This window comes from Mauremys mutica, chromosome 10 (assembly GCF_020497125.1).
Source record: "Mauremys mutica isolate MM-2020 ecotype Southern chromosome 10, ASM2049712v1, whole genome shotgun sequence".
NCBI lineage: Eukaryota > Metazoa > Chordata > Testudines > Geoemydidae > Mauremys > Mauremys mutica.
The window spans coordinates 78,989,851-79,008,857 of record NC_059081.1 but is presented as its reverse complement, the minus strand read 5'-3'; the positions used below and the strand labels follow the sequence as shown (position 1 = coordinate 79,008,857).

The 19,007-nt window shown below is 41.2% G+C and overlaps 1 protein-coding gene and 1 long non-coding RNA gene across 4 annotated transcripts in view; one reads left to right on the top strand and one right to left on the bottom strand.

Annotated features, from left to right (window-relative positions):
* The window catches only part of IQCA1 (IQ motif containing with AAA domain 1), a 163,883-nt gene that overhangs the window by 54,376 nt on the left and 90,500 nt on the right, over positions 1-19,007 (bottom strand). For all 3 annotated transcript variants that reach the window (XM_044978528.1, XM_044978527.1, XM_044978529.1), the window contains 2 exons: positions 8,409-8,546; positions 3,698-3,773 (listed from right to left, as the gene is read on the bottom strand). In XM_044978528.1, coding sequence (XP_044834463.1) covers positions 3,698-3,773; positions 8,409-8,546 — 214 coding nt within the window. The remainder of the gene's footprint in view (positions 1-3,697; positions 3,774-8,408; positions 8,547-19,007) is intronic.
* The window catches only part of LOC123343412, a 46,369-nt gene continuing 32,504 nt past the window's right edge, over positions 5,143-19,007 (top strand). The window contains exon 1 of the long non-coding RNA XR_006572230.1: positions 5,143-5,340. This is a non-coding gene — a long non-coding RNA (uncharacterized LOC123343412). The remainder of the gene's footprint in view (positions 5,341-19,007) is intronic.

The window sequence follows — 19,007 nt, the reverse complement described above, 5'->3', positions numbered from 1 at the left end:
TAGTACATTTACAGTGTTCTGGGGGAGGTTGGTTACCTCTTACTACAGCATAAGGGGAGATTACATATATACAGTGTGTGTGTGTGTGTGTAAAATGTGTTTTTAAGTGGATATTAAGGTTCCCTAAACGTTTCCATTGTAAGCATCTGCTTTTGGTCACTCAGAATAATACTTACCTATTAAAATGAAATTTTCTGGGCTTATTCACTGCTAAAGGTGAGTTTTCCTCAAAATTTCTATAGACAATAGTTAAGCACTTTCAAACAAGGGGAGAGCGAAAAAAAAATCCAATATTAAAAACCGGTGACCTTTTCAGAGTCACTCTACCATCTATCTGATTTGATTCTTGAGATTTTGAAAAATTGCGCTTCACATGTGAGCAGTACATTTTTGGCTCTTGGTAATTTAAATGAGGATTGCAGACCATACTAAGTGAAGGTAGAGTATATTATGCATACCTGTAGAAGGATAAAGCTATGTAATAAACTATACTGAATCATAGACTCAGAGAAGAGAATCATAGGACTGGAAGGGACCTCAAGAGGTCATCTAGTCCAGGCCCCTGCATTCATGGCAGGACTAAGTATCTAGACCATCCCTGACAGGTGTTTGTGCAGGTTAGTTGTGAATGAGGTGGGGGATGTGCAGTTTGTAGAAATTAGTAACTTTTTGAAAAGCAGTGAAATGTGCACGACCATAACCAGACTATTGGTTCAGATCGTCTCAATCCACAAGTGGCAAAGATAAAAGAAGTGAGGCAAAGCTTAACTAGCGTGACCAGACAGCAAGTGTGAAAAATCGGGACAGGGGGTGGGGGATAAGAGCTTGTATAAGAAAAAGACCCAAAAATCGGGACTGGCCCTATAAAATCGGGACATCTGGTCACCCTAAGCTTAACAGCTCTGGATACTTTACCGTGAATACATTAAGCTTAGACATTCCCATAGTTATCCTTTGAATCTCGTTGGAGTTACTGTTCCCTCTCTAAGGATTTCTGGATGTGCTACATATTGGTTAAATCTGAATCCCAGGCTGTAGTTTCAATTTACCCCAAATGGATTCTAGCAGTGTCTCTTGCCTACACAAGCTCATTGTTAAGTGCTCCTGGAGGCGTTTTCAGTGCATAGGGTAGTCACAATGTGTCATATAATTTATCAAGACTCTAAACCTGCATATTTGGAGCCCCTACAAGTGTATCCTGTTAGGGAGGATTTAAGAAGGAACATACCTTGGCTACACATACAATTTATGGCAACATGTACACATCTGTTTTCAGTTACACTTTTGACAATTAACTTGCCCCTATCAGCTCTCAAGCAGAAGTAATAATAAATGGACATTTTTTTGAAAGGGCTAGCTGTGAGATTTGGGAAGTCTCTCTCCCCCCATCCCATCCTTATCACGGAGTCAGTACTCTTAACCCAACCATGCATATTAACCTAAATATTTTAAATTATTTAACTCCTCCCTCACCCCTCCAGTGATGCACACACCACTTACAAAGGTATGTGACTGGAGCATGCCGCTTTGTATTTCTACCTTTTACATTTGTAGCTGAGCAATGTTTTCAGTACAGCTGTAGACAATCAATATACACAATTTCTGAGGGATTAACAGGTAGTATTCGGGGCAGCATGGAGCTGCGTTGCCCCAGAAGGAGTTCCAGGACACCTTCTGGCCCTCAAGGGCCATTAAGGGAGTACCATGCATGCTCCCCCACAAACCTAACCCATCCCATCTTCTCCCTGCCCCTTATGCAGAGGCTGGTGTCGGCAATGCTGCTAGCCCTGAGTGCAAGGATTCCCATTGTTGCGGCAGGATGGGGAGACGCTGCTTGTGCCCTCTGCCTCCATTTTGTGCCTATGCAAGGACAAGACCCAAAGTGGCCCAAACATGCTTAGCAGCACACACAAAACACTCCTTGCAAATTAAGGAGCAATTTCTGTGCATCGCCTGTTGATTTCAGTGGGAGCTGTATGTGTGCATTCAAGGGCTTTGAGCCCTCCTTTGAGTCTTACCATGAAGCAACTCTCCATGATTTATAATTTACAAGAGAAATTCCACGAGTTAACAAGGTAGAGGCCGGGCAGTACTCTGCTGATTACAACTCATTTTCAAATTGATAACTTCTTTTTCCCACGGCTGACCTGAGGCAACGTAATGTGAGTGATTGCATAACAACAAAGGGTTTCAGGTGAGGAATTTAGCAAGTCAGTAACACTGTAGAGTGTTAAGAAGAAAAGATTAAAAAAAAATAACTTTCTCATAATGAAGCTAGGCACGGAAGTAGTGACAGTGAAACTCAAACCTTTACTTCAGAGTTTGGTCTCAAGTGTTCCAAGGTCAGATAGTTGTAGCTTATTTGCACCTTTGAGGCCTTACACTATGGCTCATGAACCATACTTTCTATTCAGCCTCTTACCTCAAGAGATTCTTGATCCTGCTTGTTGGGGGAGTCTTGGGGTATGTCTGCAAAGCGAAGAAAAATTTGCACCTGGCTCATACTAGCTGACTTGGGCTCTCTGGGCTTGGGCTGCAGGGCTGTTTCATTGCTGTGTAGACTTCTTGACTTGGGCTGGTGCCCAGGCTCTAGGGACCTGCGGGGTAGGAGTGTCCCAACGCTTGGACTTTAACCCAAGCCCAGAAGTCTATGCAGCAATGAAACAGCCCTGCAGCCCAAGCCCTGCGAGCCTGAATTGGCTGGCCAGCCACTGGTTTTTCTTTGCTGTGTAGACATACTCTTGGTAGCTCCTAGTTAGGATACGGATTGCAGAGCTTTGGATAGGGAAAAGGGGACAAATGTGGAGGAAGGAGTAGAGCAGAGCTGGTTGAAAATTTTTGAAAAATACTGGAAAATTTCAAACTCTTTTTTTTTAAATCAAAAACGTTGTTGAAAGTTTTCATTTACCAAAAGCAGAGTTTTCTGTAAACAAAAAACTTCGATGTCAGTTTGACTAATCATTTTGACTTAAAAAAAAGTTGCAAAAAATCTTTGCAGGAAGCTCAAACATTTAAATCAACTGCTTTTAGAAAAAAAAAAATCTCCATTTTGAAAATCTCTCTTTCTACAGCCAATCTTTTCATTCAGAAAATGGTGACCAGCTGTAGTGTGGAAGAGTGTGTATCAACAGCCTTGTCAATGAATGAGAGGGCAAAGAGGGTAAGAAATCTAAGGAATGTCCTTGTAACTGCTAGATAGAGCTTTCCATTTAGTGGCCAGTCAATCCTATATATAAGCACGGATGACTTTTCTGAAATAAAAATAACAAAAAATTAAAGCACTTACAGATGCACTACAAATACTTTGGGCCAGATTCTGCCACCTTTCCTAGCACTGAGTGGCACTTCACTTTAATAACCGTCCCCTTGAAATCAAAGCGTCTAGTCACAGAGTACGGCCCTGATCTTGCACCTATAGTGAGAGCAACTGCTTTGACTGCATACTGTCAGCTGATCGGAGCCAAAGGCCTGAGTAAGGGTATTGGAATCTGGTCCTTGCTTTATGATGTCCCAATGTTACCAGAAAGGTCAAAAATCAATTACAGGTGCAGGAGGAATCTCCTTCCAAATTTGACTTTGTCTAAAGCTTGCACTTCTGTAATGTTCCATACTTTAGATTGATGTTACATGGTTGGCATCCAATCTAAGTTTAATTAGAAGAATGCACCAACTATGATTATTATCTCCCTCTACTGACCTTTGTATCGGTTGTTTCCTTCCTCCATTATAGGGAGGAAATTACTAGGAGCCATTTTCCAGCCCGCCTCTTCTTCCTGTGTGAAGAAAATATGGAATATCATTGTATTAATCACCGAATAGATAGTCATTAAAAAGACAGGGTCCCAGAATAATGAAAAATGGGATCAAGTGTAGTTTTAATTCACAAGTGATTATCAGAAAGTTATTTGGTGAAAATTGTTGGATGAGACCCCTGAACTAAATCATATTTTTCAAGCTGATCATATGGTTGGACTTCATCCACACAGATTGGGACAGTTCGTGTTCAAAGCCAGTTGGGTCACATTAATTTCAAAGTTATTAAACTCACTTGCTTTTGTAGTGTAGATGGGACCTTTGAGCATGGCAATCTATTTACCTTCCAATCATTCTTCTTCTTCATGCTGTAGCCACAATGTGCTAAGCGCTTTGGTGTCATGAAATAAGGATTGTTTTTAGGCAATTAGAGGATTATAGTTTGAGGGAAAAATGGGTTTTGAGAAGACAAGTGTGCTGTGAAGGATCATAAAGGATATTGCAGGTACAGGGAACAGCCTGGGAGATGGCATGGAGGTGATTCTGGGGCAAAAGAAGAAAGGAAGCATGAAGGAATTTTAATCAGTAGAGTGCATGACTTGACAAGGAGGTGGTGAGGATTGGCTGGAGGGGCATGCTGAAGAATAATGCAAGCAAGAGGATTCAAGGGTGGAACTCAAATTCTCTGCTGCACTCCCACCTTCTGCAGGGCCTGAGGTGCCTGCGACCCCTATCTGGATATCCTGCAGTATGCGATGGACTGCATTTAGACTATCAGGCCAGCCCTGCTGCATTGCTTTTAATTTTTTTAAATCATACTTTTTACACAAAATGACATTTAGATGATTTGAAGTTGCATTTATAACAGACATACATTTATATTTTGTTAATGACATAAATATTGCTGTGAAGCCTGAAAACTCAATTGCTCCCCATTAATTTATTTAGCCAGTGAACAGCATAGTGCACATATATGAATTATTTCTGTTAACCTTAGGAATAAGCAAAGCAGTCTTTTTGATGGCTAACTTCACTGATTTTATACTTTGAAGTAAAGAGTATTTCTATGCCAATACATTTCAAATATTAATATACAACATATTTAAATAGATTTTTTTCAAAATAATTCAATATATAGAGAACAGCTACAACGAATATGGGCCTAAATTCTACGTTAGCAGTAAGTGTTTTTCACATAGTTTTAGAAAGATCAAGGAATTATTTTCTTGATATTTTTTCTACATTCAGATGATCGAATAGCTGAGTCAATGTTGTATAAACTGTTGTGGGGCACCTTGAACCGATGATACCGGTTTCAATCCAGCCACAGATATGGGGGTAACAATTGGATGAGCACTAAGCATGTGTTTGAATCTTTCCACAGACTGATCTGCATGGGGAAATCCACACTGCAAGGCTGTGAAGAATCTGAATTGATTTGCACTGTGCTGCTTGGCTACATTTTCCTGGTCACAGTGAAGAGGTTCTGCCTGTGGATCTCCTTGATGACAGAATGTTGCTTTAAGCTCCATATGGCTAGATGAAATTTATAGAGAGACCACCGCCACATTTACGTCTTACAAGCAGGTCAGTACACAGTATATTACTATATTAAATAGTTCCAAATGGTTCAACATATGTCTTGAAAAGTCACAAAAATAAAAGGCTTGTGAAGAGAGATTATACTGTGCTAGGTTTCTGTTATTTCTCTCTTAGTGCCCAATGGGAAATCAGATCAGCGCTTAACAGGGAAGAGAATGAAGTTACTTTGATATCAAATGCATATTTCTAAAGATCACTATCAGACTTAAGGAATATTTAAATCTCCTTCTGGGATCATAAGCTTGTTTTCTTTAAAAAACTGAAGTTAGGAACAAGGCCTTGTTTGACTGCGTCACTATGACTTATAGCCTACGCTTATTTTAATAAGGTCCTTCTGTTAGAACTTTTCAGAATACTTCTGAACCATTCCAAGATGATTTTTTTTCAGTATTACAAGCAGGGAATAATGTTCTCTTTGTTCTATCTCAATGAGCCACAGAACACCTGATATAATGGCCTTGATTATTACTTTACAGAGGCTGGGGCATGAAAAAAGAGGAGAACTACAAAAAATTATAAAACCCTCATAGTTCTGTACTGTTGTTTCTTCAGCAAACCTTCAAAATTTCATACCAAGACTCAACCAGAGCTGTAAGAGGACAGGGACACATTTTTGGTATCGCTGTTTATCCACCGAGGGATACAAAGCAATCACCTTACCTCGTGAATAGGGTGACCAGACGTCCTGATATTTAAGTGTTTGTCCCGATATTTCATTCCACCGGCAGCACTCACTTTTTTTTTTCGCTCGCTGCTCCGCTGGCAGCACTCCCTCCCCTCCCCCCCAAATCTGGTCACCCTACTCATGAAAGAGTGGATTTGAAGTCAGGGGCATGAATTTCACTGCAATCTTTGAAGCTCAGAATTGGTTCAGAATGTTCAGTGGGTCTGAAGCTATTTCCTCCTGACCTTTTCCTTGGTGACTTAAAAACTGAAGTACTGTTGGGATACATTTTTGCAGCACGTGTGGAAGGACCCTCTCCAATGTACTAGCGGAGGGTCAGGATAGAGACATACTAGGGCTTTGTTTTGGGAGGGCCATTTAGGAAGAGTGGGGAATTAGAAGCAAGGCCTCAGTTAGCAGTACAAGGACATATTGGTATATGCTTCTCAGGCTGAAGAGAACTGCTTAATATCCTAGATTGCATGGCTCTGTTTGACATGGTCATTTAACCAGTGTAATTCTAATAACTCCTTTAAGCCCTCACTTAGGTAGAGATATACAACGGCTGTTAGTTGGTTCTTCTCTTAGGGCTATATTGTGTCCTGCACTGAGGGGAGGGGCAGTACAGAGGTGCTCTGTACCAGTGTGAATCAGTGGAGGCATTCTGACTTGGTAACCCAGGATGCAGCAGGTATTCTGCTAGCTCTGTAGTCCTGACTGGAGCAGAAGGGGATGGGTTTAAAGGTCTTCAGACTATCCACTTAGTATCTTTGGCATACGAAGACAGCTACTTCCAATATACTGTAAATGGATGCTCCCATGTTACAGTGTCAGAATCTGATAATCTCTGCATTAGAAAGATTGACACTTATTTATTTCGCTTAGTTTAGTCTCGTGGCCAGCTGTTTCTATTTTTTCAGACAGCTTGATGGACATTGCCTAAGAAACCCTAGTCTTCATGTTATATGAGTGTCCCACAGTTAGAGCTAAATGTATAACTTCTCTTCAGAAGAGTTTACAGTGAGGGAATGTCTGGGCCCCAGGAGTCCCCTCCTCCTAACACTCAGTGATAATGATCACTAAAAGATTAAAGATTGATGGTATCTACAAAAAACGAACTCACTCTAGAAAGTTCACATACAACAAAAGTTGCTGTTACAGCAAAAGTCAAAAATTCTGACTGCACAGCATGATTTAGAATTAAGACAATGCAGCTAAAATCCATCACAATCTTCTGGTTGGCATATCATTTGTCTGGTGTGTTCTTCCATGAATCTGCTATTGAAAAAAGCCGATTGGAGTAACAGAATCTCAACCTTTCAAAGCCTTCAGGGAGGACAGCATTCTAGTAGTTTTGTTAGCAAAAACATAAATTTGGCCTACAAACAACGTGAGGTGAAAAGAGCTCATACTTTAGGGTCATTTTAAGTGAATTGAAAAAACATGGCCACTATCTACAGAATAGCAAAACATTGGTTTACATTATAAAATAAATGGTTTGCAGATAGTAAATTGTACTTAAAAAAATTAGTCTGGAATATAAGCAAGCGTGCAGATTGGATTGGCAAAATGTTAGCTTCAGGGCAGGGGCGACTCTAGACATTTAGCCACCCCAAGCACGGCGGCATGCCGCAGGGGGAGCTCTGCCGGTCGCCGGTCCCGCAGCTCCGGTGGACCTCCCGCAGGCGTGCCTGTGGAGGGTCCGCTGGTCCCACGGCTCCACCGAAGCTGCGGGACCAGCGGACCCTCCGCAGGCACGCCTGCGGGAGGTCCACCAGAGCCGCGGGACCAGCGGACCCTCTGCTGCCTGCCTGCTGCCTTCCCTCTGGGTGGCCCTGGCAAGCCCTGGCACAAATTAAGCATTGTCTATACTGCAGTTAAACAGTCCCGTAGCCCGAGCCCTGCAAGCCTGAGTCAGTTAACATGGGCCAGCCACAGATTTGGAACAGCAGCGTAGACATACCCAAAGAGGCCTGTGCTTGGTGGAGAACACACCATACTTCTAAAGCAGTGTAACAGCCTCTATGCGTATTCTTTCCCATCCATCCCCCCAGAGTCAATCCTCCCACATCAACATTCCACAGGCAGACTTCCTCCAGCTATTGTCAGACACAGGCAGCTTCGCAAACACCTACCCCAAGCCTCTGGTTTTGGAAGCCTAAATAAAGTCTCCATGGCCATCAAACTTAGATGACGTAAAATGCACGAGGACCTCATCCTCTTCCAACCCTCCTGTAAGTGGGGCTAAAGCAATGGTGGCAAGTCAGTTTGTCTAAACGCAGAAACCCTGAATGGATGGAGGCCAGCGATGCCACGTGGATTGCACAGGCCTGAAGCTTTCACTGCTTTAACAAACTACTAAACAAATTCATATTTTAAAATGCCTTACAGTATCCGTCTTTCCTTTTTTCTCTTTTCCTTTCCCTTTTCCTTTCCCTTTCTTCTTCTTTTTCTCTTTTTTCCCCTTTTCTTTGGATTTTTTCTTTACAGCTGCTTCTTCTTCTTTAGCAGCCAGCTCGGCAGCAACCTGGGAGAGAGTCAAAGTAACACACACCATTATCTTGATGTTTTTAAATATAAAGAATATTAAAGTATAGGAAGCAGGATAAGGGATGTTTCTGCCAAATTGAAATGCATTTTAACTTTCAGAATGGGTCATGATTTGATATTTCTCTCCCTCCTTCAGTTTCACGTTCTTGTGCTTTTTTCATTAATTGATCTCTATTTTCAAAATGTCACCCATTGCTAAGTGGCTGTTAGTGAGTATTAATGGACTGATTTTATTTATTTTACATGTCAAAAATGTAATGATAAGCACTCAGTCTGTGCTCTGGACATCTACCTCAATGGTTAAAACCACAAAATCAGCAAATGATTTCCCATAAATGTATCCACCTCAAGCCACTCCCATTACAACAGCCTTAGAGAAGAGAGGACAAAGATGGGCTTTGTTGTGTGGTCAGAAGGCTACCATATCTGGGTTTTTGCAGACCCAGGGGGTTGGGAGAGCAAGTTTCAAAGCACAGAGAACACCCTGCCTGGTGCCTTCTTTCATTTACACTGAGGAAGCTCCAGCTTGAGAACTTCTGGTTAGATCAGCGGTGGCAATATACTGTGGAAGAGGGGTGATTTCTGAGGTAACTAGGTCCCAAACCATTCAGGGCTTTATAGACTGAAACAACATCTTGAATTCCACCCAGAGCCATAACATATCAGTGGGCCCAGAAGCAAGAAAAAGATGCATAATCTAGACCCCTTCTAGTCTTGGACTCGCCTCAGAATTTGGCCCAGTGTTTCCAAAGCAGATTGATTTAATATAGGTGGACTTTGAGATGTTTCCTTTAGGGATGTAGTGGATGTCTAGCTTTACTATCTAGCTGAATATAGGACCCCCTTAGAAATGGTATTTGTCTGAAGCCAAACACTCTATAGGACCATAAACTCAGAGGTCCAGATTGTCAACTGGTATAGCCCTATTAAAATCAATAGAGCTCATTTCTGACAGCTAAAGACTTGGCCCATTATATTTTGCTAGTTGTAAAGGTGTTGGGTCTTAATTCTTTGTTTCTTTATGCCATTCGCTCTCCCCTTGCGCCCTTTTATTTCCCACTCTCATGCATACGTTTTATATGCAACTGTTTGCCTTCTATATCATTCTTTCTATGAGCCTCTCTCTCCCTTTATACTTTCTTTTCTGTCCCCACATTTTTCATTTTTAATAGTTCCTCTCCCCCACTCCCCTATATTAATTTCTTTACTGCCTCTGAGTACCCTCCATACTCCCTTCATCCCCCTGTTTGAACTCTCAGGAGAAAAAGGGGAATCTGGGCCCTGCTTTCACAGAGCTGAACTCCCAGAGACACCAGGAATCATTTGGAGCCTTGCTTCAGGCTTGCCCCGGATAATCACCTTGCTAGTTTTCTCCATCTTGATAGTGTTCCTACTGTCCAGTGTAAATTGGTGGCGTTCATGGCCTTCTAATCTGGCTGTTACAACCCTTCTGCAGTGTGCTGAAATCTAGGACTGCTGCTCATTCCAAAAACACATTGTTGCAACGTGTTTTACAAGGCATTTTGCAATGTGTAATCCTAGACTTCCGTCAGCTACTTTTTGGCTTCAAATAGGTATTGGAAAACTGACTTGCTATAGCTAAATAGAATCATTTCATCCAAAAATTCAGCTAAATATTTGCAAAGCCAAATTCTGATGCAGCCTTACATGTACAGTAGGAGTAGGATATGCTAAAGAAAGGGCAACCACAAACAAAGAGTAACTTAATGGAATGCTGTCAGATTGGAAGGAGGCCTCAAGGGGATTCCACAGTGATCTGTTCCGAGTCTGGTGTTGTTTAACATTTTTATTAATGACCTATATGTAGGAATAGAGAGCATACTGATCACATTTGCTGATGACACAAAGCTGTGGCGCGGGAGGTTACAAACACTTAAGAGGATAGAGCTAAAATTCAAAGGGATCTTGATAAATTGGAGAACTGGGCTATAGAAAAGAAAGTGAAATTAAACAAAGACAAAGACACTATTTTCTTCCATAATATAGAATGGAGGATCACTGCTGAGAAGGATCTGGGAGTTGTGGTGGATCACAACCTCAACATGAGTCAACAATACAATGCTGCTGCAAAAAAGCAAATGCAGTTTTGGGCTGCATCAACAGAGGAATAGTATACAAGTCATGGGAAGTGATAGTACCGCTCTACTCGGCGCTGGTTAGGCCTCAGCTAAAGTACTGTGTCCAGTTTTGGTAAACAATGTCTAGAAAGGATATAGAGAAACTGGAAAGGATCCAGAAGTGAGTGACAAGGAGGATCAAAGGGATGGAATGCAAGCCATATGAGCAAAGGTTATGTTTAATTTGGAAAAGAGATGATTAAGCAGGAGACATGATAGCAGTCTTGAAATATTTGAAAAGCTGCCATAAGGAAATGGAGAAAAATTATTCTCTCTTGCCACAGAGGGCAGGGCAAGAGGCAATGGGTTCAAACTACAGCATGGAAGATTTAATCTAAATCTCAGGAAAAACTTTCTAACTGTAAGAACAGTAGGACAATGGAACAAACTATGTAGGGAAGAAATGGAAGCTCCTTCGTTGAAGGTTTTCAAAAGGCAACTGGCACCATCTGTCTTGGATGGTTTAGACACAACAAATCCTGCACTTGGCAGGGGGTTCGACTCGATGACACTTGTCATCCCTTCTAATCCTATAGTTCTATGATTTTATGATTCTAAGGGAAAAACCAGGAAAAAGGAGGAATCCTAATAGGAAGCACCAAAAACAGGCTCATACACAAAGGCACCCCAAGAGAGGGTATTAAGGCTCAAATTTATCAAGGAAAAGCAGGTTATTTCAAAGTGCCCAACCATATGAGTTATCACAATCCAGCGTTTATTTGCAGTGATCTTGCTATTTTTGTTTTGCAACATAGGCAATGTTAACTAGTCCCTTATAGCAGGACTAGGGTGACCATACATCTCAGTATAAGGGGCTTTGTCTTATATACGCCTGGAAAAAAAAGTGTCCTGATTTTTCACACTTGCTATCTGGACACCCGAAACAGGACTAGCGTGAAACTCAAAGGAAGAAGATGACATTTCCCATCATGAGCAGTGATGTCTCGGATGGATGGAAATGTATAGAATGTTAGAACAATACTTATAGACAATGTTGGAGATTTAATTCTCATGTCAGGTAACCAGTGGTAATGATGAAATACAAGCTCTGTGACACTGATGTTTAATTGCAAAAATACATTTTTAAAATGCTGACAATACAGGAAAAAATAAAACAGGGAAGACAAAATATTTCTAAGGCTAAAACAAACGTATGATCCCTCACTCTCACAGATCTTGGGAGACAGGCCAGTCCTCGCTTATAGACAGCCTCCCAACCTGAAGCAAATACTCACCAGCAACCGCACACCATACAACATAAACACTAACCCAGGAACCTATCCTTGCAATAAAGCCCGATGCCAGCTCTGTCCACATATCCATTCAAGTGACACCATCACAGGACCTAATCACATCAGACACACCATCAGGGGCTCGTACACCTGCACATCTACCAACGTGATATATGCCATCATGTGCCAGCAATGCCCCTCTGCCATGTACATTGGCCAAACCGGACAGTCTCTACGCAAAAGAATAAATGGACACAAATCTGACATCAGGAATCATAACATTCAAAAACCAGTGGGAGAACACTTCAACCTTTCTAACCACTCAGTGACAGACTTGAAGGTGGCAATTTTGCAACAAAAAAACTTCAAAAACAGACTCCAAAGAGAGACTGCTGAACTTGAATTAATATGCAAACTAGATACAATTAACTGTGGTTTAAACAAAGACTGGGAATGGTTGGGTCATTACACCAATTGAATCTATTTCCCTATGTTAAGTTCTCCTCACACCTTCTATGGGCCATCTTAATTATCACTTCAAAAAGTTTTTTTTCCTCCTGCTAACGATAGCTCATCTCAATTGATTAGACTCTGCCTGTTGGTATGCATACTTCCACCTTTTCATGTTCTCTGTATGTATAAATATCTCCTGTCTGTGTGTTCCATTCTATGCATCCGAAGAAGTGAGCTTTAGCTCACGAAAGCTCATGCTAAAATAAATTTGTTAGTCTTTAAGGTGCCACAAGTACTCCTGTTTTTTTTGCGGATACAGACTAACACGGCTGCTACTCTGAAACGTATCTAGAACAGTAAAATATATTTTCTGAAGAATGCCTTTTAAAGATGCATTAAAGAGCTCAGAGTGGAAAGAAAGTGAGGAAAATAGACATGGCTATACATTGCAATCATTGGAATCTCATTAGTGGATTTCCCCAAGCATTTCAGTAGTTTATATTTAATTAAATATGGTAATTCAAACCCCAAGCACCATTCAGTCATATCTTGCGTTGATAAGTGGTGAAGCATTTCATTCTTCTGGATAGATGAAAAGAATGACTAGAGTTCAAAATGGGTTTTTATTGTCCCAGCTGGGCTGTTGTATCCAAAACCAACAGAGGTACTCAAAATTTCTTCCTAACTGAAGTGGTAGTACGATTCCAGAGGTCCAAACTACTTCCACCTCCCACTCTGACTAGTAACTAAAGGATAACTGTAACCATTTACAAACAACTCTGGAGTAGGTCTATTTAGTGAGAATTTCTGTAACTCTGCATGAAAGTTACCAAATATTTTTATTTTAGGTGGCACTTCTGAGTTCTATTGGAATTATTTTAAAAGTAAAGTATCTCCAGACTATGATTAAAGATAGATATTTGTTTTATAAATGTGAATAATGTGATATTGAAAGAGATTGAACAGACTTTCTGTATTCACCAGCCTGCCGTAATGGTATTGAATTACAGTTCTTCTGTCTTGTTCGGCCCAATTTCATAAGGGTGAAAAATAAGAATCTTGGTTGAGATTTTCAAAGCTGAATAGGGGATTGTCACACAATGAATGGTTCAAGAGTGATCATCTCTCCCTTTACCCGGAGCCCTAGGGACTCTGCAGTGACTGAGTGACTCTTCTAATCCTTGGTGTGAATGGGCCTAGACTAGCCACTCATCCAGATATAGGATTACACTGATGCCTGAGATGAACATTAACCACGGCCAGCTGCTTGATAAATACTGTTGTTGCAGTAAAAAAGTTAAAAGGATTGCGCTATTAATGGTCAGCTACCACATAAGAACAGATGTATCTGCTCTGAGCTAGTCTGATGGCTCTGTGAAAGCAGGCACTTTGTGAACTGAGTTTCTCAGATCAGTCTTTAGAGGAAAGTGGAACGAACAGTAGTGACAAATGGACATGGAGGATCAAGACCCCAAACAGAGTGTAGCCATATTCTGGGTGGCGTTTACCTACCTCTCTCATTGCACTGAAACTATGAAACACTGACAGAAATTTATTGTCCATATGTGGAACCTGAACTCTCTGAAGAAGCTGTTCAGTTTCCAGAGGTTAATGATGGCACAAAGATCTTCTTTCCTCTTCCATATGAGGAAGTACCATGAATAGAAGCCTTTCCCTCAGTATTTCTGAGATGCTACTTCTACAGCCCTACTCCCACTCTGCTCTGAGCTGTTCTTCATGAGAGAGATTCCTAGAAAATCAGGTAAACCATCCCCAAAAGGAGTGGGAAAGGAACTGGAAGTTAAAACTAGTATTGGGCTCCTAAGCAACCCATCGTATCTGCAGCCTTTCTCCTGAAGGAAAGCATGTTGGAAAAAGCCGTTCTTTTCTTGAAATGTTTTAAATTGTCCTTCCACTTCTGATGTTGCCAAGGCCTCCTCTTCTGGGATTGATGCTGGAAACCTGAAAACACCAGATAAGAGTTCTGATACTGGATAGAAGATGAAACAATCAGGCCAGAAAAGAAAGACAGAAGTAGTCCCAGAAACCTAGAGGCACATTTTCCCTAGCATCTTGTCCATTTTGAAGCTGAAAAGATCTTCCCGTTCTAACAGGGTCCTCCACACAGGCCTAAAGGCTTTGACTACTCACAGGTTGCATCAGTTTTAATTAAAATAAATATTTAAATGGCTGTAGTTAAGTCCGTGCAAACCTCTAAAATTGAGCTAGGAGTACCAATTCAAATTGCTGATGCCAGTGTATGAGTCAGAGTGTCCAAAAATCCTAATCCACCTGTAGAAATTGCTTGAATGCTACTAAGCCACTAGATCATCAGGAAAATGCTTGATTAAAGGCAGCATCTTTCCTGAAGGTGAAACTGGCCCCTAGTCAGTAACTGGCCAAGCAGATATTTGGAGTAGACTTTCCTCCCCCTAAATGTAAATCTCTTTGGCATCCTTCTGAGACGGCCTGACCTGCCTTGGACTTCTCATCCCTTCACTGACTGATACCACCAGTGAACCAGGAATAAGATGGGGCAGGAAATAATGCTGCTGTGGCACCTGAGAAAGGCAATCTACCTCTTAAATGGGGAGCTTAGATTTATAGTACTTAATGAAGAGCCAGATTTGCAAAGGTATTTAGGTACCTAAAGATGCAATAGGTACCTCGTGGGATTTCCAAAAATGCCTACGGGAGTTAGGTGACTAACTCCCATTCCCTCTCATTGGCCCAGTGAATATTTTATTATGTATACACAGTAGAACAGTTCCAACAGGAGAGATTGAGAGGTACCTGCCCCAAAATACCCCATATCCCAGTGGTTAAGACACTCTCCTGCGAGGCCTAAGTTCAAATCACTGCTCCACATCATTTCCCCCCCCTCCCCCCTCCCCGGTTCCTCATGAAAAACCACTAACCTGGCTTAGGCGCCTAACTCCAGGAGGTTTACGGCTGTGAATTCCAAGTAGAGGGAGGCTTCTCACTACTTTGGAAGGGTGGGGCTTAGGCCGTACCCCTCTGCTCGGCTCACCGTGCTGATTTTTGTGAATCCCTGTCTCCATGCATTGTACAGGGACCCTGGGCCTGAACTCAGGCTTGTGAATTCCACTAGGTGGCAGGGTGTCTAACAGCTAGGCATGGCAGCGCCGAACTCCCCCCTGTGAATCCCACCCTCAGTGACTTGCCCAAGTTCATCCTGTGATAGCGCAGGGATTGCCTAACTCCCAGGTTAGTGCCCTACAACTGGACCATCCATTCTTTGTCTTGTATTTGTTGTATGTAACGTCCAGACCCCTGTTAATGCTACTTTTGCTTAAATAAACTAAATTACAGGTCCTTTGATATGCTGAATATTTCTTTTAAGGTGGTGCCATCGTACGTCAGTTATTCGTGGTACTTAAACTAATCATAGTTCCATTAAGTATGGCAGACCTGGAAGCCTCAAAATCCCATCATGCTACTTGCAGGTAACACTTTGGATTCACTTCATTTGAGAAATGAATTCCCTTAGCTACCTTTAAGTTTGGTTCCTCTTGGTGAGGCATGTTTGAACACTGTTTACACTCCAGTGTGCATTGACAAACAAAACCTAAGCTTTTAAACCTTTAAAAGCAGCCACAGGGATTTGTACCTTGCAGAAATGGATCCAAGATGATGAGTGGGATTTTGTGGGTCCCCCTGGACTTTGCAAAGTCTTAGTTTGTTTTGAGGGTCTGCCACACTTTGTGATCAATGGCAGATTAACACTTGTCTTTAGTTTTGCAGACACTGTTCAAATCTGGTTTAACTCACAAGCACAGCTAGCTTAGTGCTTTGCCTACTCCCCCGTAAACACTTGAAACTTTGGGTGCCTTGGTTTCTGTGTGGTTAACTTGAGATACTTAGGCCCTGATGTTCTGGGGTGCATGATCAGCACCTCTGAAAATCGCCCAAGGCTTCTTAAATTTGGCACCCATAATTAGTGAGAAATGTAGAAAATCTGGGCCTGTGTAATTTGGTACAATTTTCAGTCTGTGTTCACTACCTGAACCTTTTGTGAGCAGCGAGTTGCAGGTCAGGATTAAGTGCGTTTGCAGAGCTGGCTATAGGAAGCTATTGTTCTATAGAAACTCCAGAATCTGTCTTTCATGCTGTAGGTATTACAGTTCAAAGTATTAATTAACAAGTGAACAGAACATTCCATATGGGGTGTATGTGAATGTTTCAATATAGGGTTACATTAACAATTACAGAAACAATGTGGTTCAAGATACCTTGGTCAAATATGATGTAACTCTCCAACCTGAGTCTTTCCTAGGTATAATGCGGGTAACTAAAGCATTGCTATTTATACCTGTACAAACTGTCTGAATAAATGAACTATTTTAGTTTCATGGTGCTGATAATAATAATTATGATCATTTGTATTGTGGTATTGCAAAGAGTCTCCAGTCAGGATGACGCACGTGTGTTTGCACAGCAGACAGCACATAATTCCTCCCCCCACCCCCATGACTGTCTGCACACTATAAAGCTGAAATTACAGTAATTCAGAACTGACTTTCTATTCTTGACACACACATTTCATTTGCAACCAAAAATGCCAGGAAGCAGATTCTTTCTTTTCTTAAGCTTCTGAATGTTGGAAGTAATTGGAGGGATGATGTGATTTCTAGACAGCAACTGTAGTGGCTTATTTCTAGTGAAGAGTCATTTATTAAAAAGGATTAATTGCAGAAACAAATTGTCATTTTGTTGGCAGTAGTATAAAAGCAAAGGCAAAAACTGACTTCATAGAAGGATATAAAAGACAGGGGATAAAAACCTGAAACAGATGCAGTAAGATTATATTGATTTTCACCAAAATCTTAAATTATTTCCTTAAGGGACAAAAGCCTCTTGTCCACAAAGAAATCATATATTTTTCACTAAATAAATAATCAGAGAATTTCCTACCGGGACACCTTTTGCACACTTTATTTTTAATTATTATGATTAATATTTTTTATTATTTATATTTCACCTCAGTTAAATATATGCACACAATTCCCCTCAAAGTACAAAAGCATAGTTTGTGTAGAAGTACCAGGCTATATTATAAAGTCAAATAAGGTCATAGTCATAGTCAAGGATAAGGAAATATTGAATGTATACTATTGTAGCAATGGTTTGTGAAATGATACATTTTTATTTTATTTTCCCTGAAGTGTCTTTACCCACGGCTTTATCAAATGTTCACTTTTAAATACAATCCTGTCTTCATTTTTCATAGAGTTTAACTGGATAGTAACCAACCTATTCACAGAAGGTAATACATACAAGAGGTGAAGTGCTGGCCCCATTGAAGTCAATGGCAAAACTCCCATTGATTTATATTACCCAGAATACCAGAGTTCAACAAAAACAATTACATAGTAGTTGTTGTTCTGGCATCAACAGTATGTTGAGTCAGACGAACACAAGATCCTTTACTTGTGTATTTGACAGTCAGGTACCAAATTCATTAACATACTTCAGTATCCTCTCTTTAGGGCAAACACATTCTGAGTATCTGAGAGAACATGGGTCATGTTCTGATCGCAATTATGCTGATCTTAAGGAGAAAACGGAGGCAGAAATTCTGTCAAATCAGATAATTTTGATAACATTGCCAGAAGAAATAGGTGTATTTTTCTTCTGTATGGTTTTCATCTAGGAGGGAGGGATAGCTCAGTGGTTTGAGCATTGGCCTGCTAAACCCAGGGTTGTGAGTTCAATCCTTGAGGGGGCCACTTAGGGATCTGGGGCAAAAATTGGTTCTGCCTAGTGAAGGCAGGGGGCTGGACTCTATGACCTTTCAAGGTCCCTTCCAGTTCTAGGAGATTGGTATATCTCCAATTATTAGGGCAGGGAGAAAGCAGATAGTAAAACAATCTCTCAAGCTGTTGTTCCAGGTTTTAGAATTCCTGTATTTATAATGTAGTGATGAAGCAGACGCCCAAGAAATATAGCAAAATAAATGAAGATAGGAATTAAAAAGGGGGGGAAAACATACTCCAGAATCAACTGCAAATCAGTGTTGCTTGGTGGTACCATTTCTCTTCATATTTTCTTTTTGAATTTTGTTTGTTCTTTTTATTGGCAGGGGCAGGTCTAATTATCCTCATGTCCCCTGAAGCCATCTCTAATAATAAGCAATACCTGCTGGAGAGCTCCCCCGCTGCTTAGAACAGCCTACAAAGCCCTCTTGACTCCAGCATATGTTTCTACTTTAAAACCTGAAAAACGTAACGGACTGTTTTTCCTCATTCTGTCTGGGATGGAACAACAATGAGGTTCAGATAGAGAGACTGGCAGGCTGACCCGAGCAAACTGTAAGCTAGAGTATGCCAAACTTCAGTTTGGGTGAGACGCAGAGACCCACTTCTCATCATTTTCCTTATTCTGAACAAAGTAACTGCCATTCAGAGCACTCTGCCTTAGGCTGGGCGAGTCAATATTTACAGCCAGTCTGGTTCACACTCGGTGGGTCAAATACTACTCTCATGTACAGGAGTTCCCAAGGTTATTTCCCCAACAGATTCATCATCCAGCTAAGGTCACTTTTGATGGAGGAAATGGCTCTGAGTGCCAATCTCTGCCTTTGCCGTGCCAACT